Below are 16,128 nucleotides of genomic sequence, written 5' to 3'. Positions count from 1 at the left end.
GGTAACACTGGCCGATAGCCTGTACGCTCCTCAAGGAGTAAGTACACAGATGAAACGACTCCCCAAGGCATGTACTCAAGAGCACGGGATATAGCCATCAGCTCGGCAGTGAAAACACTGTAGCCATCGAGAAAGGAATGCTGTTCACTACGTCCTCCTTGGACATATGCGAAGCCGACGTGATCATCAGCCACCGAGCTGTCGGCGTAAATATCATGGCCTCGGTACATGTGTGAAGAATCAAGACGAGGTAGCAGCGGAGAGGTGAGGGGTTAACAGGGTCCTTAGGGCCACGTGAAAGATCAAGGCGAAGTCGTTGCCTAGTTGTACACCATGGATGTATACATGAATGAACCTCAACTATAGTTGGTCAAGGAAAGGACTCCAGAAAAAAGGGATCAGCCACGAACGGCAATTGGAAGCCCTGACATGGACCACCAATGCGGGAAATGAACCACAGTGGGTGGGAAAAGGAGACAGTAATTCGATGTGCAGGAGAATTATGAACATGTGCAACCTAAATGAAGAGCAGTTGTGCATGCCTAACCTGCAATGGAGGGACTCCTGCCTTCACCAGGACGATGGCCACTGGACTCGTCTTAATAGCTCCTGTCACTAGGTGATCATCAGTGGTGCATTGGGTGGAGTGAACACAATGCTGAGGGCGCCACTGAACCATAAACAAGACTCCCGTAGTCAAGGTGGGATGGAAAAAGGGCTCTGTAGAGCTGCAGCAGTGTACACCGATCTTCACCCCAGTTGGTGCTGCTCAGGGAGCGGAGGACATTGAGGTGCTGCCAGCACTTCCACTTAAGCTGGAAAACGCAAGGAAAACAAGGCAATTGAGTGTCGAAAACCAGTCCAAGGAATCGATATGTCTCCACTACAGTGGGTGGATCGTCATTCTGGTTCCAGATAGATGGTACGACGCCGACAGAAGAACATAACACACGGCTTTGTGGCCGAAAACTGGAAACTGTGTGCTAGAGCCCATAGCTGCGCATTTTGGATGACTCGCTGTAGGCGCCGCTCAACAACACCAGTACTGGTGGATTAGTAAGAAATACATAAGTCGTCTGCATACAGAGAATGTGAGATGGACGGTCCCACAGCTTATGCTAGACCATTTATGACCACTGAAAATAAAGATACACTCAATACAGAACCCTGCTTGACCCCATTCTCCTGGTTATGGGGAGGGGGTGCTGACAATGGGGGCACCTACCTGTACACGGAAAGTACGAAGCGACAGGAAATTTTGGATAAAAATCGGGAGCAGGCCTCGGAGACCCAACTTGTATAATGTGGCAAGGATTCGTAAATCAAAAAGGACGGCAACCAGGTATTGGCGTCTGCAAAAGGCTGTTCGAATGGCAGACTCAAGGGACACAACATTATTAGTGGTAGACTGACCATGTCGGAAGCCACCCTGACATGGAGCCAGTAGCCCAACCGCCGACACGCCATACATTCCAGCAGCTTACAAAGAACGTTGGTGATGCTGATGGGCCGATAGCTGGTTTCACCGTGTTTTAGCACCGGAATTATGGTGCTCTCCTGCCATTGCGACGGAAAGCCGCTATCCCACCAGATCTGGTTGAAGATGACGTAGAGATGTCGCTTGTAGTCAGATGAGAGAAGTTTAATCATCTGACTGTGGATCGGATGTGGCTCAGGAGCTGTGTCAGGGCATTGTGCAGGAGTACTAAGGATCTCCCACTCTTTAAATGAGGCGTTATAGGATTCACTGTGACGTGTAGTGAACCAGAGGTTTTTCACTTCCAGCCGCCATTTGAGAGTGCAAAACTGCTGGGGGTAATTCCCTGATGCAGAGGCTCGAGCATAGTGCTCAGCAAAGTGCTCGGCAATCGAGTTTGTGTCAGTAATTAACACGGCATTTATGTTAACACTGGAAACACCTGTTAAGGTCTGGTACCCGAAAACCCGTTTACCAATGGTCGAGTGATAACTCTCCCAACACTCCTGGTTCCGTCATTTTATAAGTTGGCTAATGCAGGTACGGAGCCTTTTAAAGGCTATGAGGTGCTTCAGAGAAGGGTGCCACTTATGCTGCTGTAGAGCTCGCCGGCGCCCCTTAATTGCCTCAGCGACTTACGGCGACCACCAAGGGATTGCCTAGGGGGCACCCTAAAGAGCGAGGGATCGCGTTTTCTGCCACAGAAACTATTGTTGTAGTCGCCTGCTCAACCACCACATCGATGTTACCATGTGGGGGAAAGTCAATGGTGACAGCAGAGGTGAAAGTTTACCAGTACGCCTTTTTTAAAGCCCAGTTGGGCAGGCATCCATGTGCCTGATGCCGGAGCAGTGACAGGAAGATTCGGGAGTGTCACTACCACATAGGTCGTGAAGGGCTCTCCAGTGGATAGATTGGAGAAGTCCTGGGCTGCAGATTGATAAATCAATGGCCGAGTAACTACCATGAGCCACACTGAAATGTGTGTCAGCCCCAGTATTTAAGAGGGAGAGGTCGAACTGAGACAGTACAGTTTGGACATCTCTTCCTCAGCCAGTAAGCACGGTGCCACTCCACAAGGGGTTATGGGCGTTTCAATCTCCCAAGAGTAGGGAGTTGAACAATCAGTGCAGCTAATACATTCAGGGGTACTTCACGATCTTGAGGAATATATACATTGCAGGCAGTTATATCCTGTGTCGTTCTTATTCTGACAGCTACAGCTTCAGGAGCGGTTTGACGGGGCACAGGTTCACTACAGCCTGGGTCATAAATGCAAACTCCACCTTACACTCGATTACAGTAGCTACAGTTCCTGTTATATCCCTTAAAGCTGCAGAGGGCATTGCTGGGAACCAGTTTTCTTGGAGGGAAATTCAGAAAGGAGGTGTAACGCTTAACAGTTGCCATAGCTCAGTCAGGTGGTGGAAAAAACCGCCGCCATTCCATTGCAGCATGCCGTCATAATGAGACTGGAAAGGCACAGAACATTCAATGAGGCAGTTTATTCCTTTTAGTCGTCTCTTATGACAGGCGGGAATACCTCGGGCCTGCAGAGGGCCACCACCAGTTTGAAGTTTGCATGCTGTACCATTGAATCAGAGGCATCAGCGAGACCTAGGTGCTCAGGGTGCGCCAGAAGCTGCACCTTGTCCTTGGACGCAGAGCCCTGAGGGAGTGGTAGTGTGGAGACCACCAGAGGCTCCCATTTCTTAGCAGACTTCTTCTTTGATGGTTTTTCCTCTCGCCACTCCTTGTGGGCTTGTTGGGAGGGCTTCACGAAAGTAGCTTGAGGAACAGACGAAGATGGTGAACGGTTTTGACCAGCAGCTAGTGACTCCTTCCGCCACTGTCTGGTGTCCATTTGACACCATGGAGGAACCGCGGAAAATAGAAACCCAAGGGACCCCTTCCACATGGGAGATTCCGGCGGAGGCTGTTGCTTCTCTGGCTGGGGGGGGGGGGGGGGGAATCATGTCTCTGGCGTTTGGGGGGACCAAGCTTCCAAAGTAGAAATTTTGGAAGCAACACAAGAAGACGTACCCTCACCAAGCTGGAGGATGGATCAAGGTGGGCAGCCCTGAAGGCTACTAGTGTAAGCTTAGATCACGGGTATAATGGCGTCATGATGGCGATGCTGTCTTAGCAGCAGAATAGGAAAACAGCATTGAAAGAGGGTTTAACATTTAGTATTTTAGTTTAGGCTTGTGGTAAAGCAGCCTGTCCAGGATCCTGTAATCCATAATTTTCCGCTCCTTTTGGAGCACTAGGCGGTCCAGCGAGAAGGGGGAGAGGTGCTTCCCACAGTTGACACAGGTGGAAAGAGGCGCTCATATATTCGGACGCAGCGATTGACCACAGTCTCTAAATGTGGCGCTGGAATTGCACTGGGGGGGGGGGGGGCGTGTGCCCTAATTTACAGCACTTAAAGCACTGCATTGGAGGAGGGACGTAAGGTTTCATGTCACACCAGTATACCATCACCTTGACCTTCTTGCGTAATGTATCACCCTAGAAGGGAAAGATGGCCCCCTGACTATCTTTTGGGTCCCTACGTATGTGCTGCATGAAATTAACACCTCCTCACACTAAGTTGGCACACAGCTCATCATCAGACTGCAAAAGAAGATCCCTGTGAGTTACAGTACCTGGACCATATTTAAGCTCTTGTTGTTGTTGTTGTGGTCTTCAGTCCTGAGACTGGTTTGATGCAGCTCTCCATGCTACAGTAAAGCTGCATGCCCTCGGGAAAGATTACGGCTGTAGTTTCCCCTTGCTTTCAACCGTTCGCAGTACCAGCACAGCAAGGCCGTTTTGGTTAATGTTACAAGGCCAGATCAGTCAATCATCCAGACTGTTGCCCCTGCAACTACTGAAAAGGCTGCTACCACTCTTCAGGAACCACACGTTTGTCTGGCCTCTCAACAGATTCCCCTCCATTGTGGTTGCACCTACGGTACGGCCATCTGTATCGCTGAGGCACGCAAGCCTCCCCACCAATGGCAAGGTCCATGGTTCATGGGGGGAGGATTTAAGCTCTTATGGGGCATGATAGAAGCATTCCCCAGCTTGTCACAGGCGAGTAGTGTCCATGACTGGGCAGAGGATGCTGTTTTTATCAAAACTGACCCAGAACGCATTTTGGACAATCCCTCCATCTCCCCAAACTCGTCCCGTAAATAGTTAACAAAAAACTTAGGCTTCATTGACATGAAAGATTCCCCATCCGCTCTCGTACATACAAGCAACCGGGGCGAATAAGAATCTCTGCCATTCTGCCATCCTTAGCTTGGCAATTCTACCATGGTGTGATCAGGGAGGGGGACGATTTGGGATCATATGTCTGTGCATTAAATTGAGCCCTTGAGCGCTTACACCCTGCTGGTGTTTGAACACTGGCAAGAGATGACTGCACTTCATAGTGTGTCATCTGCTCTGATGCCACCCACCCCAACCAGAAGGCCCCCCGCGCGTGCACAACGCAGCCTCAGCAAGGGCCACCTGGCAAGGTGGCCATTGTCGGGAGTCCTGATGCCCCTGGGTGATGGGAATCTACTCCTTGGCATATGTGAGTAGTTAACAGCGCAGGCATAAGCAGAGCGATGTTTGTGTAGTTATGGGGCTACAACGATCAGGGTACATGGCGACCCCACCACAATAGACTGGCTGCCATGCTGGATATGAGGTGCAAAGAAGTCCATGAGCGTCATCGGCGCAGAAAACGATGGATGGAGGAAAACGCACCCAGGAAGGTGTGATCGCCCAACAGATGGAGAAAGAGCGGAACTGCAAAGCAACGACGATAAAAATTGTTGAAGGTCTCATTGCACGACAGGCATGATGCACCATATTAGGCGCCCTTCCCAGACTTGCTCGCTCTTCAGGAAAATTTGGAAAAATGGAGGTCAAACCCTACAGGAGATGATCACATAAAGGCCGAAACGTGTGATACTCCTTTTAGTCGCCTCTTACGACAGGCAGGAATACCTTGGGCCTATTCTAACCTCCAGACCCGCATTGGGTGATGTGGGACGACTACAGTCCGCTCAACATAATCCATGCAGAAATACTGGACTTGATCCGCGCAAGGACCCCTTCTCAGGTAGCATCTAAAGAAGACAACGAGATACGCCGTCGAAATATCGTGGGAGACCTACGTGAACAATTGGGAGAGATCCCTATTATTCAATATGTCAGCAGATCGCCGGAAAATTCTGAAGAATTACCCTTACTGTAGTTTAATGTCTTGTGAAACTCAGTCTCTCTTATTCTCCAAGTGTTTTGGCCTTCTGTTGGTTTGTCACTTGTTGGGAATTTGATGTTTCCACTAACAGTGTCCTATTTCATAATCACTTTACTGTTTTTAAAGTACCTGCAATCCCTTCTAAGCCCTTTTGTATTTAAAAAGGTGATACTTTTTCAAAACTTCCCTCTTTCCTTTTAACCAATAAAAACACGCCCTGCCCAGCAGCATACATTCTGTTACTAAACACAATGGAATTATTGAATACCCTAAGTCCGGAGGACTAGCTACACGAGCCTTGTTATTTGATTGGGTGTTATTATCTACTGGAGCGCTCGCATTCCGCTGCGAGGTGTAAGGGAAAACTTCGAAGGATCCATCTCAGTCCCACGAGCAGCTAGGATAATAAAAGTTCACCTAGATAGAGCGCCAAGCGCCTAGATAACCCTTGTACAACTAAGATGCGGCAGGTCCTCAGAGGTTACTCGCTAATGACTGTTCCACCTCAATAGCCAAGCATATCTATCAGCGCGTAGTGCAGCTTGAGACTGAGGGGTTTCTTATAGAGGTTTTTACCATCCTCATGATCCAGGTGATCAGGTCAAGATCCCCATTCCGTGTGACACACAACATTCCAATGCCATGCCGTGCAGAAGTCGCTGAAGCATGCCCAGAGCTTATGGTGACAGGAGTCTGGCAGCGCCAAGGCTCCGCCCCTAAATAGTGTTCGGAGAGAGGATTGTGTCTCATGGATACTACACCACAGATTGTGGACACAATTCGTTTGTGGAGTTAACGAGGATAATGTTTACACCTTGCTGTGCTATAGACCGCCATCCTAATCAAGGCGGTTTTCAATCACGTTTTGGGGTGGAATCACGCGTGGCTGCAGGAAACCCCTTGTGTCAATGCATGCGAGGATGACTGGTGTTAAGTATTGGAACTACATCTTTCCACACACTAAGTAAGTCTCCATTTGGTTAACATACCACATCAGGATCCCACCGACACAGTCTCGTCAACACTTTCCTAGTGGAGCATAGACTGAGTCGTATGGAATTGTCTCCATGTTCTCCAGATTCCACTAGCGGTTCGCGATCGTCCTGTCCCACAAGAGACTTTACAGAGCGTCATAGAGGCTGTTGTAGAGGAAAGGGACAATATTCCACAGGCTTAGCAGGAGAGTTTTTTAAGAAGTATGCTTAACCTAATTCAAAAGTGTCTCCAATCACGACGAAGAGCAGTTTCTTCATAAAATGTGTGTTATGCAAGATGACACTGAAGCAAAACTGTAGTGTTTGCAGTGGAATCTTTTGTAAGGTTTTATTTTGCTTGTATTTTTTTAAATCTTTTCTATCGAGAGGAAATGTGATTGTATTATTATTTTTGTTTTATTATGACTGCGCCAGGCACAAAAAAATCAGTTTTTTACGATAGTTCTCATTTATTGTTCCATCTCAATTGTACGTTTTTAATTAGACATCATGCTTCGACTGCTCTGGATCATCAAGTGTCACAGGGAACTGGTATCTTGGCTTTGCCGCCCGGATCACGAGAATGTAAAAATCTCTGTTCAAATGGTTCAAATGGCTCTGAGTACTATGGGACTTAACATCTAAGGTCATCAGTCCCTTAGAACTTAGAACTACTTTAACCTAAGTAACCTAAGGACATTACACACATCCATGCCCGAGGCAGGATTCGAACCTGCGACCGTAGCGGTCGCATGGTTCCAGGCTGAAGCGCCTAGAACCGCTCGACAACTTCAGCCGGCCTAAAAATCTCTGTAACAGACCTTTCAGTCTCAAGGAGCGCTGCGCGCTGATGATGCAGAGTGATCGAAACATGTTATCTTAGTAAAAACTTCCAACTGAAACTAAAAAAAAGAGAATTATGGTAAATATCTAAACAGTTACTGAATCGAAACTTCCTGGCAGATTAAAACTGTGCCAGACCGAGATTCGAACGCGTGACCTTCGCCTTTCGCGGGCAAGTGCTATACCAACTGAGCTACTCAAGCACGACTCACGCCCCCTCCTCACAGCTTTCCTTCCACCAGTACCTCCTCTCCTACTTTCCAAACTTCACAGAAGCTCTCCTGCACACGGTTTTAATCGGCCAGGAAGTTTCATATCAGCGTACACTCCGCTGCAGAGTGAAAATCTCATTCTGGAAACCCCCAGGCTGTGGCTAAGCCATGTCTCCGCAATATCCCTTCCTCCAGGAGTGCTAGTTCTACAAGGATCGCAGGAGAGCTTCTGTGAAGTTTGGTAAGTAGAAGACGAAGTACTGGTGGAAGTAAAGCTGTGAGGACGGGGCGTGAGTCGTGCTTGGGTAGCTCAGTTGGTAGAGCACTTGCCTGCGAAAGGCGAAGGTCACGCGTTCGAATCTCGGTCTGGCACAGTTTTAATCTGCCAGGAAGTTTCATATCAGCGTACAGTCCGCTGCACAGTGAAACTCTCATGCTAGTTAGTGAATCTCTCAACACAGTTATGCAATTGCTAAGATCTGAAGATGATCGAAACATGTTATCTAATTTAAAACGTGCAACTGAGAAAGAAGCAAAAAATGAGAAATATCGTAAATATCTTAACAATGGCTAAATCTTTCTATACGATTATGTTGGCTATAGTGAAACTCAGATTTGTTTACAGTTATGTAAAGTATTGACAATAAAGCAACATGCAGCGTTTATTTTGACTACTGTAGTTTTACTCACCAACTAATCTCGTTTTTGCAAAATCAGAGGTAATGTCTGATAGGATAGCAGAAATCAGTGATTTTATATTGTTACGTATAATCAGTCTTGATTGTAAAATTTTTATTTATATGACCGGTTTCAGTTCATGTAGAATCACCTTTAGATCTGATATTTCGGTTACAGGAGTACCCCGTCTAAATACAGTAACTTTCACATGCTGCGTCACATGCAAAAACACACATAATGTCTGATAGGATAGCATAAATCAGTGATTTTACAATATTACGTATAATCCGTCTTGGATGTAAAATTTTTATTCATACGACCGGTTTCGGTTCATGTAGAACCATCTTCAGATCTGATATTTCGGTTACAGGAGTAACCCGTCCAAGTCCAGTAACATTCACATGCTGCGTCACATCATATCAGGTATGAAGATGGTTCTACACGAACCGAAACCGGTCGTATGGCCGGCCGATGTGGCCGAGCGGTTCTAGGCGCTACAGTCTGGAAACGCGCCACCGCTACGGTCGGAGGTTCGAATCCTGCCTCGGGCATGGATGTGTGTGATGTCCTTAGGTTAGTTAGGTTTAAGTAGTTCTTAGGGGACTGATGGCCACAGCAGTTAAGTCCCATAGTGCTCAGAGCCATTGGAACCATTTGAACCGGTCGCATGAATAAAAATTTTGCATTCAAGACGGATTATACGTAACATTATAATTCCGTTTTGCATCCTATGTTTTACCTACCTTCTAGACCCACGAAGCGCTTTGCTCAGACGCAGATCCTGTTTAACTTATTGTTTGGTTGCTTTCGACCTCAGTCGTTTTCCCGCCCTAAATCGTACTGTTAGTCACTGCCTCCCAGCCCCCCCCCCCCCCCCCCCCCATCTCCTACTCGGCTCGCTGTGAAGTACTTTGTGTGTGCTGTTGGCAGAGTGTGGAGCGCTGGAAGTACGTGTTCTACATCGCGAGCGCCATCTACCTGACGGGCGCCATCTTCTACGGGCTGTTCGCGTCCGGCGAGCGCCAGCCGTGGGCGCTGGAGCCGCCGGCCCGAGACGAGGAGAGGCCCAAGGACGACGCCAAGGGCGGCCACGTCAACCCCGCCCTCGAGCTCAACGAGGCCCTCTGAGAGCCGCAGCGGCTCACCGCACACACCACGCAGCAGCCAGCAGGCGGCCCCAGTCCCAGCTTGCGGCCAGCTGTCTCCAGTATTACGATACCAAACTAACGTCCGCCACTTTGCGGCCCTCGTCACGAAGGGCACGTTTGCGTTGGAGCTGTGATAGACTAGAACAGCGTCGAAGTGGGCAGCTAGCGAAGCCAAGCACGGCTCTCAGCTCTACGACGGAGCTTCGGTATCAAAAACGGACAGAGCGTCAACAGTGTACAGGGTATTAATAAATTAGTTCTACAAAAGTAGCTATCAGTTGTCAAAAAACGAAATAACTTACCGAACTGTTTGATGCAGCACTAAATACAGTAGCTCTTCAAGTATTATTTACAAATGCTAGTGTGTCATCTTTCGTAACACGACAAATGTCCCACCTGTAATCAGTTTCCTGTGAAGTTCTGTGAAGCAAGTCTTGATGTATGCCAGCAATTGCTTGTGTTATCCACTGCCGCAGCTCGTAGACTTTTCTCGCAAGCGGAGGAACAAACGCTCTGTCTTTAGCGTAAACCCGTACACAGAAGTTATTGGGGTTGAATCAGATGATCTTGTTGGCCAGGATATTGCTCCACCACGTCCAATCAAAGTCGGCTCATGCACACGGAGTTACGTGACAACTTCACGATGATAATGTGGTGGCGCGCCATCTTGCCCGAAAATAAATTCTTTGTTCATATTTTATTATAATTGAAGCATTAGATAATATTCAAACACGCCCAGGTACGAACCTGTTCAACTCCTGTGTCAGAAACTCCTGGCCGAACCTTACCCGCCGGGAATGGTGGCCGAGCGGTTCTAGGCGGTTCAGTCCGGAACCGCGCGAATGCTACGGTCGCAGGTTCGAATCCTGCCTCGGGCATGGATGTGTGTGATGTCCTTAGCTTAGTTAGGTTTAAGTAGTTCTAAGTTCTAGGGGACTGATGACCTCAAATGTTGAGTCCCATAGTGCTCAGATCCATTTGAACCAGTTGAACCTTACCCCAGCGTCCTATATGATACACATCCAAATTCGGTGAAACCGTCGGACAGTTAATAACAGATTGCCTTTGAGTTGGTGACTTGCAATATTTAGTCCTGAACTGTCTCTGAACGGTAGTAGCGGATTTTGATTCATGAAACCGTAAACAACACTGCGGACGTGCTGCTCTGTAATACGACTCCGTGACGGCTGTTGAAATGACTCATTCAAGTGTATCACCTAGTGGAAACGTCAGAAATTAACAGTGTTGCACTACATTAAGTTCTGTATCAAACATGTCTCCAAGTTATTTACCCTTCTCACAAAGGTTACTTTTGTATAACCAGTTTACGAATATCCAGTATTTATTCTGGGTTTAGGAGCGGAGACAAAATAGTCATAATATATCACGTAAGCTTTTTCATTTATATTGCACTGAAGTTACTAAAAATTAGGCTTCAACGATGTGCGGTTAACAATACTTTGCTCTAGGAAATTACATTGCATAAACATAAATACATAATAATTTCAAAAAAATACCTGTGTTGCTGAATTTCAGCTTTTTCATAGATTAGTCTATTGCTCCACCTTTTATCTGTTGCACTTTTTCTTTTCATATTGGAGTCGTAACTGCTGCGAAAATCATAAGAGAGCTAACTACAGTTTATGGTAATGTAGTCTACACTGGAATTTACAGTTTGTCGATGATATCAGAAAAATGATGTTTATAAATTATTCAAACAACTTAGGAACTTCAGGGCGGATATGTATTCAAATTATTTGCACTGCACAATCTGGCTCTTTATTCAAAAACTACAGAGACGATGTCCTAATCTGTTACAAAGACTGGTGCTATTTATGAGTTCATAAATATTACTGCAACTAACGGGAGACGTCAGCTAGATGCTGAGAAAGAATATTTCAACCTTTACTTATCACGATCACCAGAACTGCCGAATTTGCCTTTTATATAACGTGCTCTGTAAGGAGGGTATTAGCCAGAGACTATTAGCCACAAAACTATAAAATTAGGTAGAAATACCCGCAGATGTTGTTGCGTGTATTTGCTTATTGTACAATTCAATAAATGTTAGATAATAAATTGAACACAAATTGACAGTCAATAAATGTGTCATCCAGCGGAGCTTCCGTCGGAGATCGAAATTAATAAGCCGCAAATATTCACGATCTCTTCAAATGTCATCTTTGTCGGAATTCAATGCTTCTACTTGCATCTTCTTTTCAGTTTAGCAGTCATTTCATTTCAAAATTGGTCGGAAACGAATCTGATTACGATTCTTTTGTCTTTATGATCGGGCAGTGGACGCCTGTAAGTATTTAATCGATAAAATCTCCGACACGTTTCCTCGGTACCAGCGAAGGAAACTCGAGCAGCCGTACTGGCGCTCTCATCGCGGCTTCCGCTTCCCTCCGCTCCGCCAGCACCGCCGCTCTTCTCTCTCCTCTTTTACCGCAGCTCCAACGTAGACGCGCTCCAACAGTTTGCCAGAACGCCTCACTTATTTTCGCTCATTCTGCAGGGCGTGAAACATTCTGCGATGTGGACAACTTTGACAAAGAACTGTCTAAGCATACGCTGAACTCGACATATGTTGTGCATGACGTGAAACAGGGTTAAGGACGAATTGTATGTCAAGGTGACTGCGAACTGGCAAAAACATAAGCAAAGTTCCTACAGTACTTTTTGTTTTTCATGACGAATAGTACCATTCGAGAAGTGGCAACGGACAAAACAGAATGCACCACCTACATATGTTCAATTTGTGGTTGTGGTTGTTTCCCCATTTAACTAATTTGATTTTGGAAACCTTGTAGTCAAGAGTACGAGGTACACGTCATTCCAAAACATTACGAGTCTGGTCAGTTAAGGTGTAAAGCAAGGGAAACGAGAAATAGGCAGACTGCAATAATATTTCGTACTGATGTATCTACTTAAAACTTGCGAAGGCAGACAGCGATAGCAGAAGATTCAGTGACATTGTGTGAATGAAGTTTGGATTCGTTTAGCTGGTAAACACAGAGTGACATTCGCCTCAATCTTCGTGTATAGAGCACCACCGTTACCGTTACTTCCGGAACAGCTACAGCTGGACTGAAATAACACTGTGACCGACGCTTCAACGTGTCGAGTGGTACAGTAGGTTCCTTATGTAGCACCACACGTAGTGTCCTTTCCTGATTTGTTTTCCAAGTACGCGCAGAGCCTTCCTTGTGGATGTTGCGGGCTATTGTAGAGTTTTGTGCTGAACACAGTGCTTCATAATGAAGCAGTACTGCGGTGGTGCAGAGCCACAGGAAGCAACTAAATGTATGTTTTACGAACAGAAGATGGGACACGTGTTTTTTCTGGCGAGTATTTTTTTATGTTTGAATATTACAGCCTCTTGCATGTGGAGTTAAAATTTAAATACGTTTAAATTTTTATTACGTGGTACATTTCCGTATCGTGAACATCCCAGACTCGAAATATTTATTGTATAGTATATTTATATATTTACTGTAATTACTCTCAATAAAGTTTTCCTGTATTTATCCTGGATAAAGTTTGTATGTTCATGATTATTAGTAAATTTTATATCGTGTGCCAATATTTTACTCTGATCTCTTCAGTGCAAAGCATTAATCAGCCTTATTGTAGAGGCACAAAATATTTGGTGGCCAGCAGCAGCATTAACCGCTGGCATACTGTGGATCCAGATAATATAGCCTGTCGGCTGACAGTCACTTTCCAAACCATTTGACTCCTTATGTCTACAGCGATGTTGGAGGTGTCAGTCAACTGAAATGCAGTTCCCAGAGAAAGGATCCACTTGTGAGGTGCTACCCCTGTGGCCGCCAGAAGTGTCACAATAAAGGACTTTCATCAGCGTGGTGAAAATCACATTAACTATAGTCCCACTGACAAGACGTATTTTTATTGTTACTGACAACCACCACGAACATCTACACTCGCATTTATCACACATTGTTTAACTCAAATTTCAGCACCAACGTACATTTAACTTTTCACTCTATGTCCCTCATAATCATAATAACAGTCTCATCACGTAAATGCCGCATATGACATCCCTTAATAGTCTCAAAAAAGGTGCAATGTAGATTGATGAACCCAAACAACATGGCCAGCTGTTAAACAGTTTGTTGCTCCACCCTTAGAACGCTCATCAACACGATGACATGATATTGGGCGCCATTTAGACGATTTTTGAGCTATCTCTCTCTCTCTCTCTCTCTCTCTCTCTCTCTCTCTCTCTCTCTCTCTCTCTCTATCTCTAAAGATGCTCCAGTCTTCGAGAGACAGGAATCGTAAAGCACCCCAAGGAGGTGAGCTTCAGAAAAGACCGTAATAAAATCCCAGCGAGACAGAGTGGAATAACTAATTAAAGTCATGGATAAAATACATGTACGGGTGCTGTTGAAAAGGGGCGCATAAAGATCTCACACCCAGTATTTTGGCAAGAAATCCGGACACCACACAAAATCTTAAGACACGGAGAGCACTCGCCTCGTTAGCAGTTAAATAGAGGGAAAATTCTGTAGGAGGCCCAGTTGACACCTCAGGTTGTCACATAAAACTCACGTAGTTAAAAGATGTACTGAAAGTTGTGCCCTGCATGTTTGACATTCTGGGGGCTCCTCCCGACGTAAGAGGAAGCCGTGTGTCAATGGACAAGGGCCCACTCTAAGCCGAGTAAGGGCTGCTACCTCTTCACACCGTCGCAAGCGGAGGGAGGTAATCAAGGTTGCAAGGGAACGTAGTTTATTATTCCTCACTTGCAGCCGCTGAGACTCCTACAAACATAGAGTCTTTCTGGTCACAAATGAAGTGACAGCCCGCAGAGGGATCGAACAGCGGGCAGGAGGTGGAAGGGAATAAGCCTCTTTGGCAACAGCACCAGCGAGTTCGGTTCCCTGGATGCCTATGTGACCTGGAACCCAGCGAAAAATGATTTCCTTGTTTTGCCTTTGCAAGAGAAGGAGAGCGTCCTGTACCTGTTGCACCATCCACTCTGCTGGCTACATGTGTTCAACAGCGAAAAGGGCACTTTGAGAATCAGAGCAGATCAGAAATTTTTTGTCACGAAGCTGTCTCATCTGCTCTATTTCTCTCAGGATAGCAAACAGTTCTGCGTAATAAACTGAGAACTGTGGTGTCACCGCCAGACACCACACTTGCTAGGTGGTAGCCTTTAAATCGGCCTCGATCCGGTAGTATATGTCGGACCCGCGTGTCGCCACTATCAGTGATTGCAGGCCGAGCGCCGCCACACGGCAGGTCTAGAGAGACTTCTTAGCACTCGCCCCAGTTGTACAGCCGACTTTGCTAGCGATGGTTCACTGACTAAATACTCTCTCATTTGCCGAGACGATAGTTAGCGTAGCCTTCAGCTACGTCATTTGCTACGACCTAGCAAGGCGCCATTATCAGTTACTATTGATACTGTGACTCATCTAACGTCAAAAGCGACGTTCTCCATTAATGGATTAAAGTTAAGTATTCCACCAGCTACGTCCGTTTTTCTCAATTCTAATTCCCTTGTCATGTTCCAGACCTCACGCCAGCCTGCGTGAGCTAAAACGCGTGCATTTCGGCCTCCTTTAACCATACGGGTTGGCTCTCCTGCCAACCATAACAAGAACTGCTCTGGGAGCCGTACTCTGAGGACAATTTCTGGGAACACGACAGAATAACCTAAAAAATCTCCGTGCTTAGAACCATCCTTGTAGACAGTAATAAAATCTGGTGGATTCGTAAAATCTCATTAAATTTAATTTTGAAAACATAGTCTGGGGTGCAATGCTTCTTGTGAGCTGTTGTGTATGAGGCGGAACTATGGGCCTCATGGAAAAAGGGTGACGCGGCTGATTCACGTACATTGACTCTTAGTCTGATCACGAGGTGTGGCAATTAAATGCACGCGTTGATCACGTAGGCTGACGTGAGGATCGATGAACTATACTTGATAGGGTGTATCTGGAACATCTTAGGTGATTAGAAAGTTAGTAGACAGGAATACAATTAAGTACTTAGCTTTAATTTAGCATCAGCGGTGAACGTCGATCTTGACTTTGTACAATAATATTTACAAGTGCAGTTATAAAATGAACTGCGAATACCTCTTTAGAATTCTGATTGCTTCACACGTATAGAACAATTGTCAATGAATAAACTGTATATGGCGCCTGGCTAGGTCGTAGCTACTGACTTAGTCGAAGGTTATGCTAACTAGCGTCTCTGCAAATGAGATCTCTGAAGCTATAACAAGTGAACCATTCCTATTAACTTCGGCTTTAGAAATGGGCAGCGCGCTAGCTTGTCTCGTAAGACCAGCCGAGTGGCGGCGCTCGGTCTGCTGGCGTCGACAGTGGCGACTCCCGGGTCCGATGTGTACTGACGGATCACGGGCGAATGAAGCCTATTTGAAGTCTACAACCTAGCAAGTGTGGTGCCTTGCGGTAACGCCACATAAGCAGTCACTTCTCAAAGCAATCTGGGCCATGGTAGTTGACAGGGGGATGCACTACTCCACCCCTGGCTTTGGACGTAATGCCCC

At 46.3% G+C, this 16,128-nt stretch overlaps 1 protein-coding gene across 1 annotated transcript in view; it reads left to right on the top strand.

Moving 5' to 3' along the window:
* Positions 1–13,163, top strand: part of LOC126284014 (vesicular glutamate transporter 2-like) — a 275,507-nt gene extending 262,344 nt beyond the window's left edge. The window contains exon 11 of the mRNA XM_049982559.1: positions 9,358–13,163. Within this exon, the coding sequence (XP_049838516.1) occupies positions 9,358–9,555 (198 nt within the window). The 3' untranslated portion in view covers positions 9,556–13,163. The remainder of the gene's footprint in view (positions 1–9,357) is intronic.
* Positions 13,164–16,128: the final 2,965 nt, after the last annotated feature.

The sequence above is a fragment of the Schistocerca gregaria genome, chromosome 8, assembly GCF_023897955.1.
Source record: "Schistocerca gregaria isolate iqSchGreg1 chromosome 8, iqSchGreg1.2, whole genome shotgun sequence".
Classification (NCBI taxonomy): Eukaryota; Metazoa; Arthropoda; class Insecta; order Orthoptera; family Acrididae; genus Schistocerca; species Schistocerca gregaria.
The sequence above is the reverse complement of the archived record's forward strand: the minus strand, read 5'-3'. Positions and strand labels throughout refer to the sequence as shown.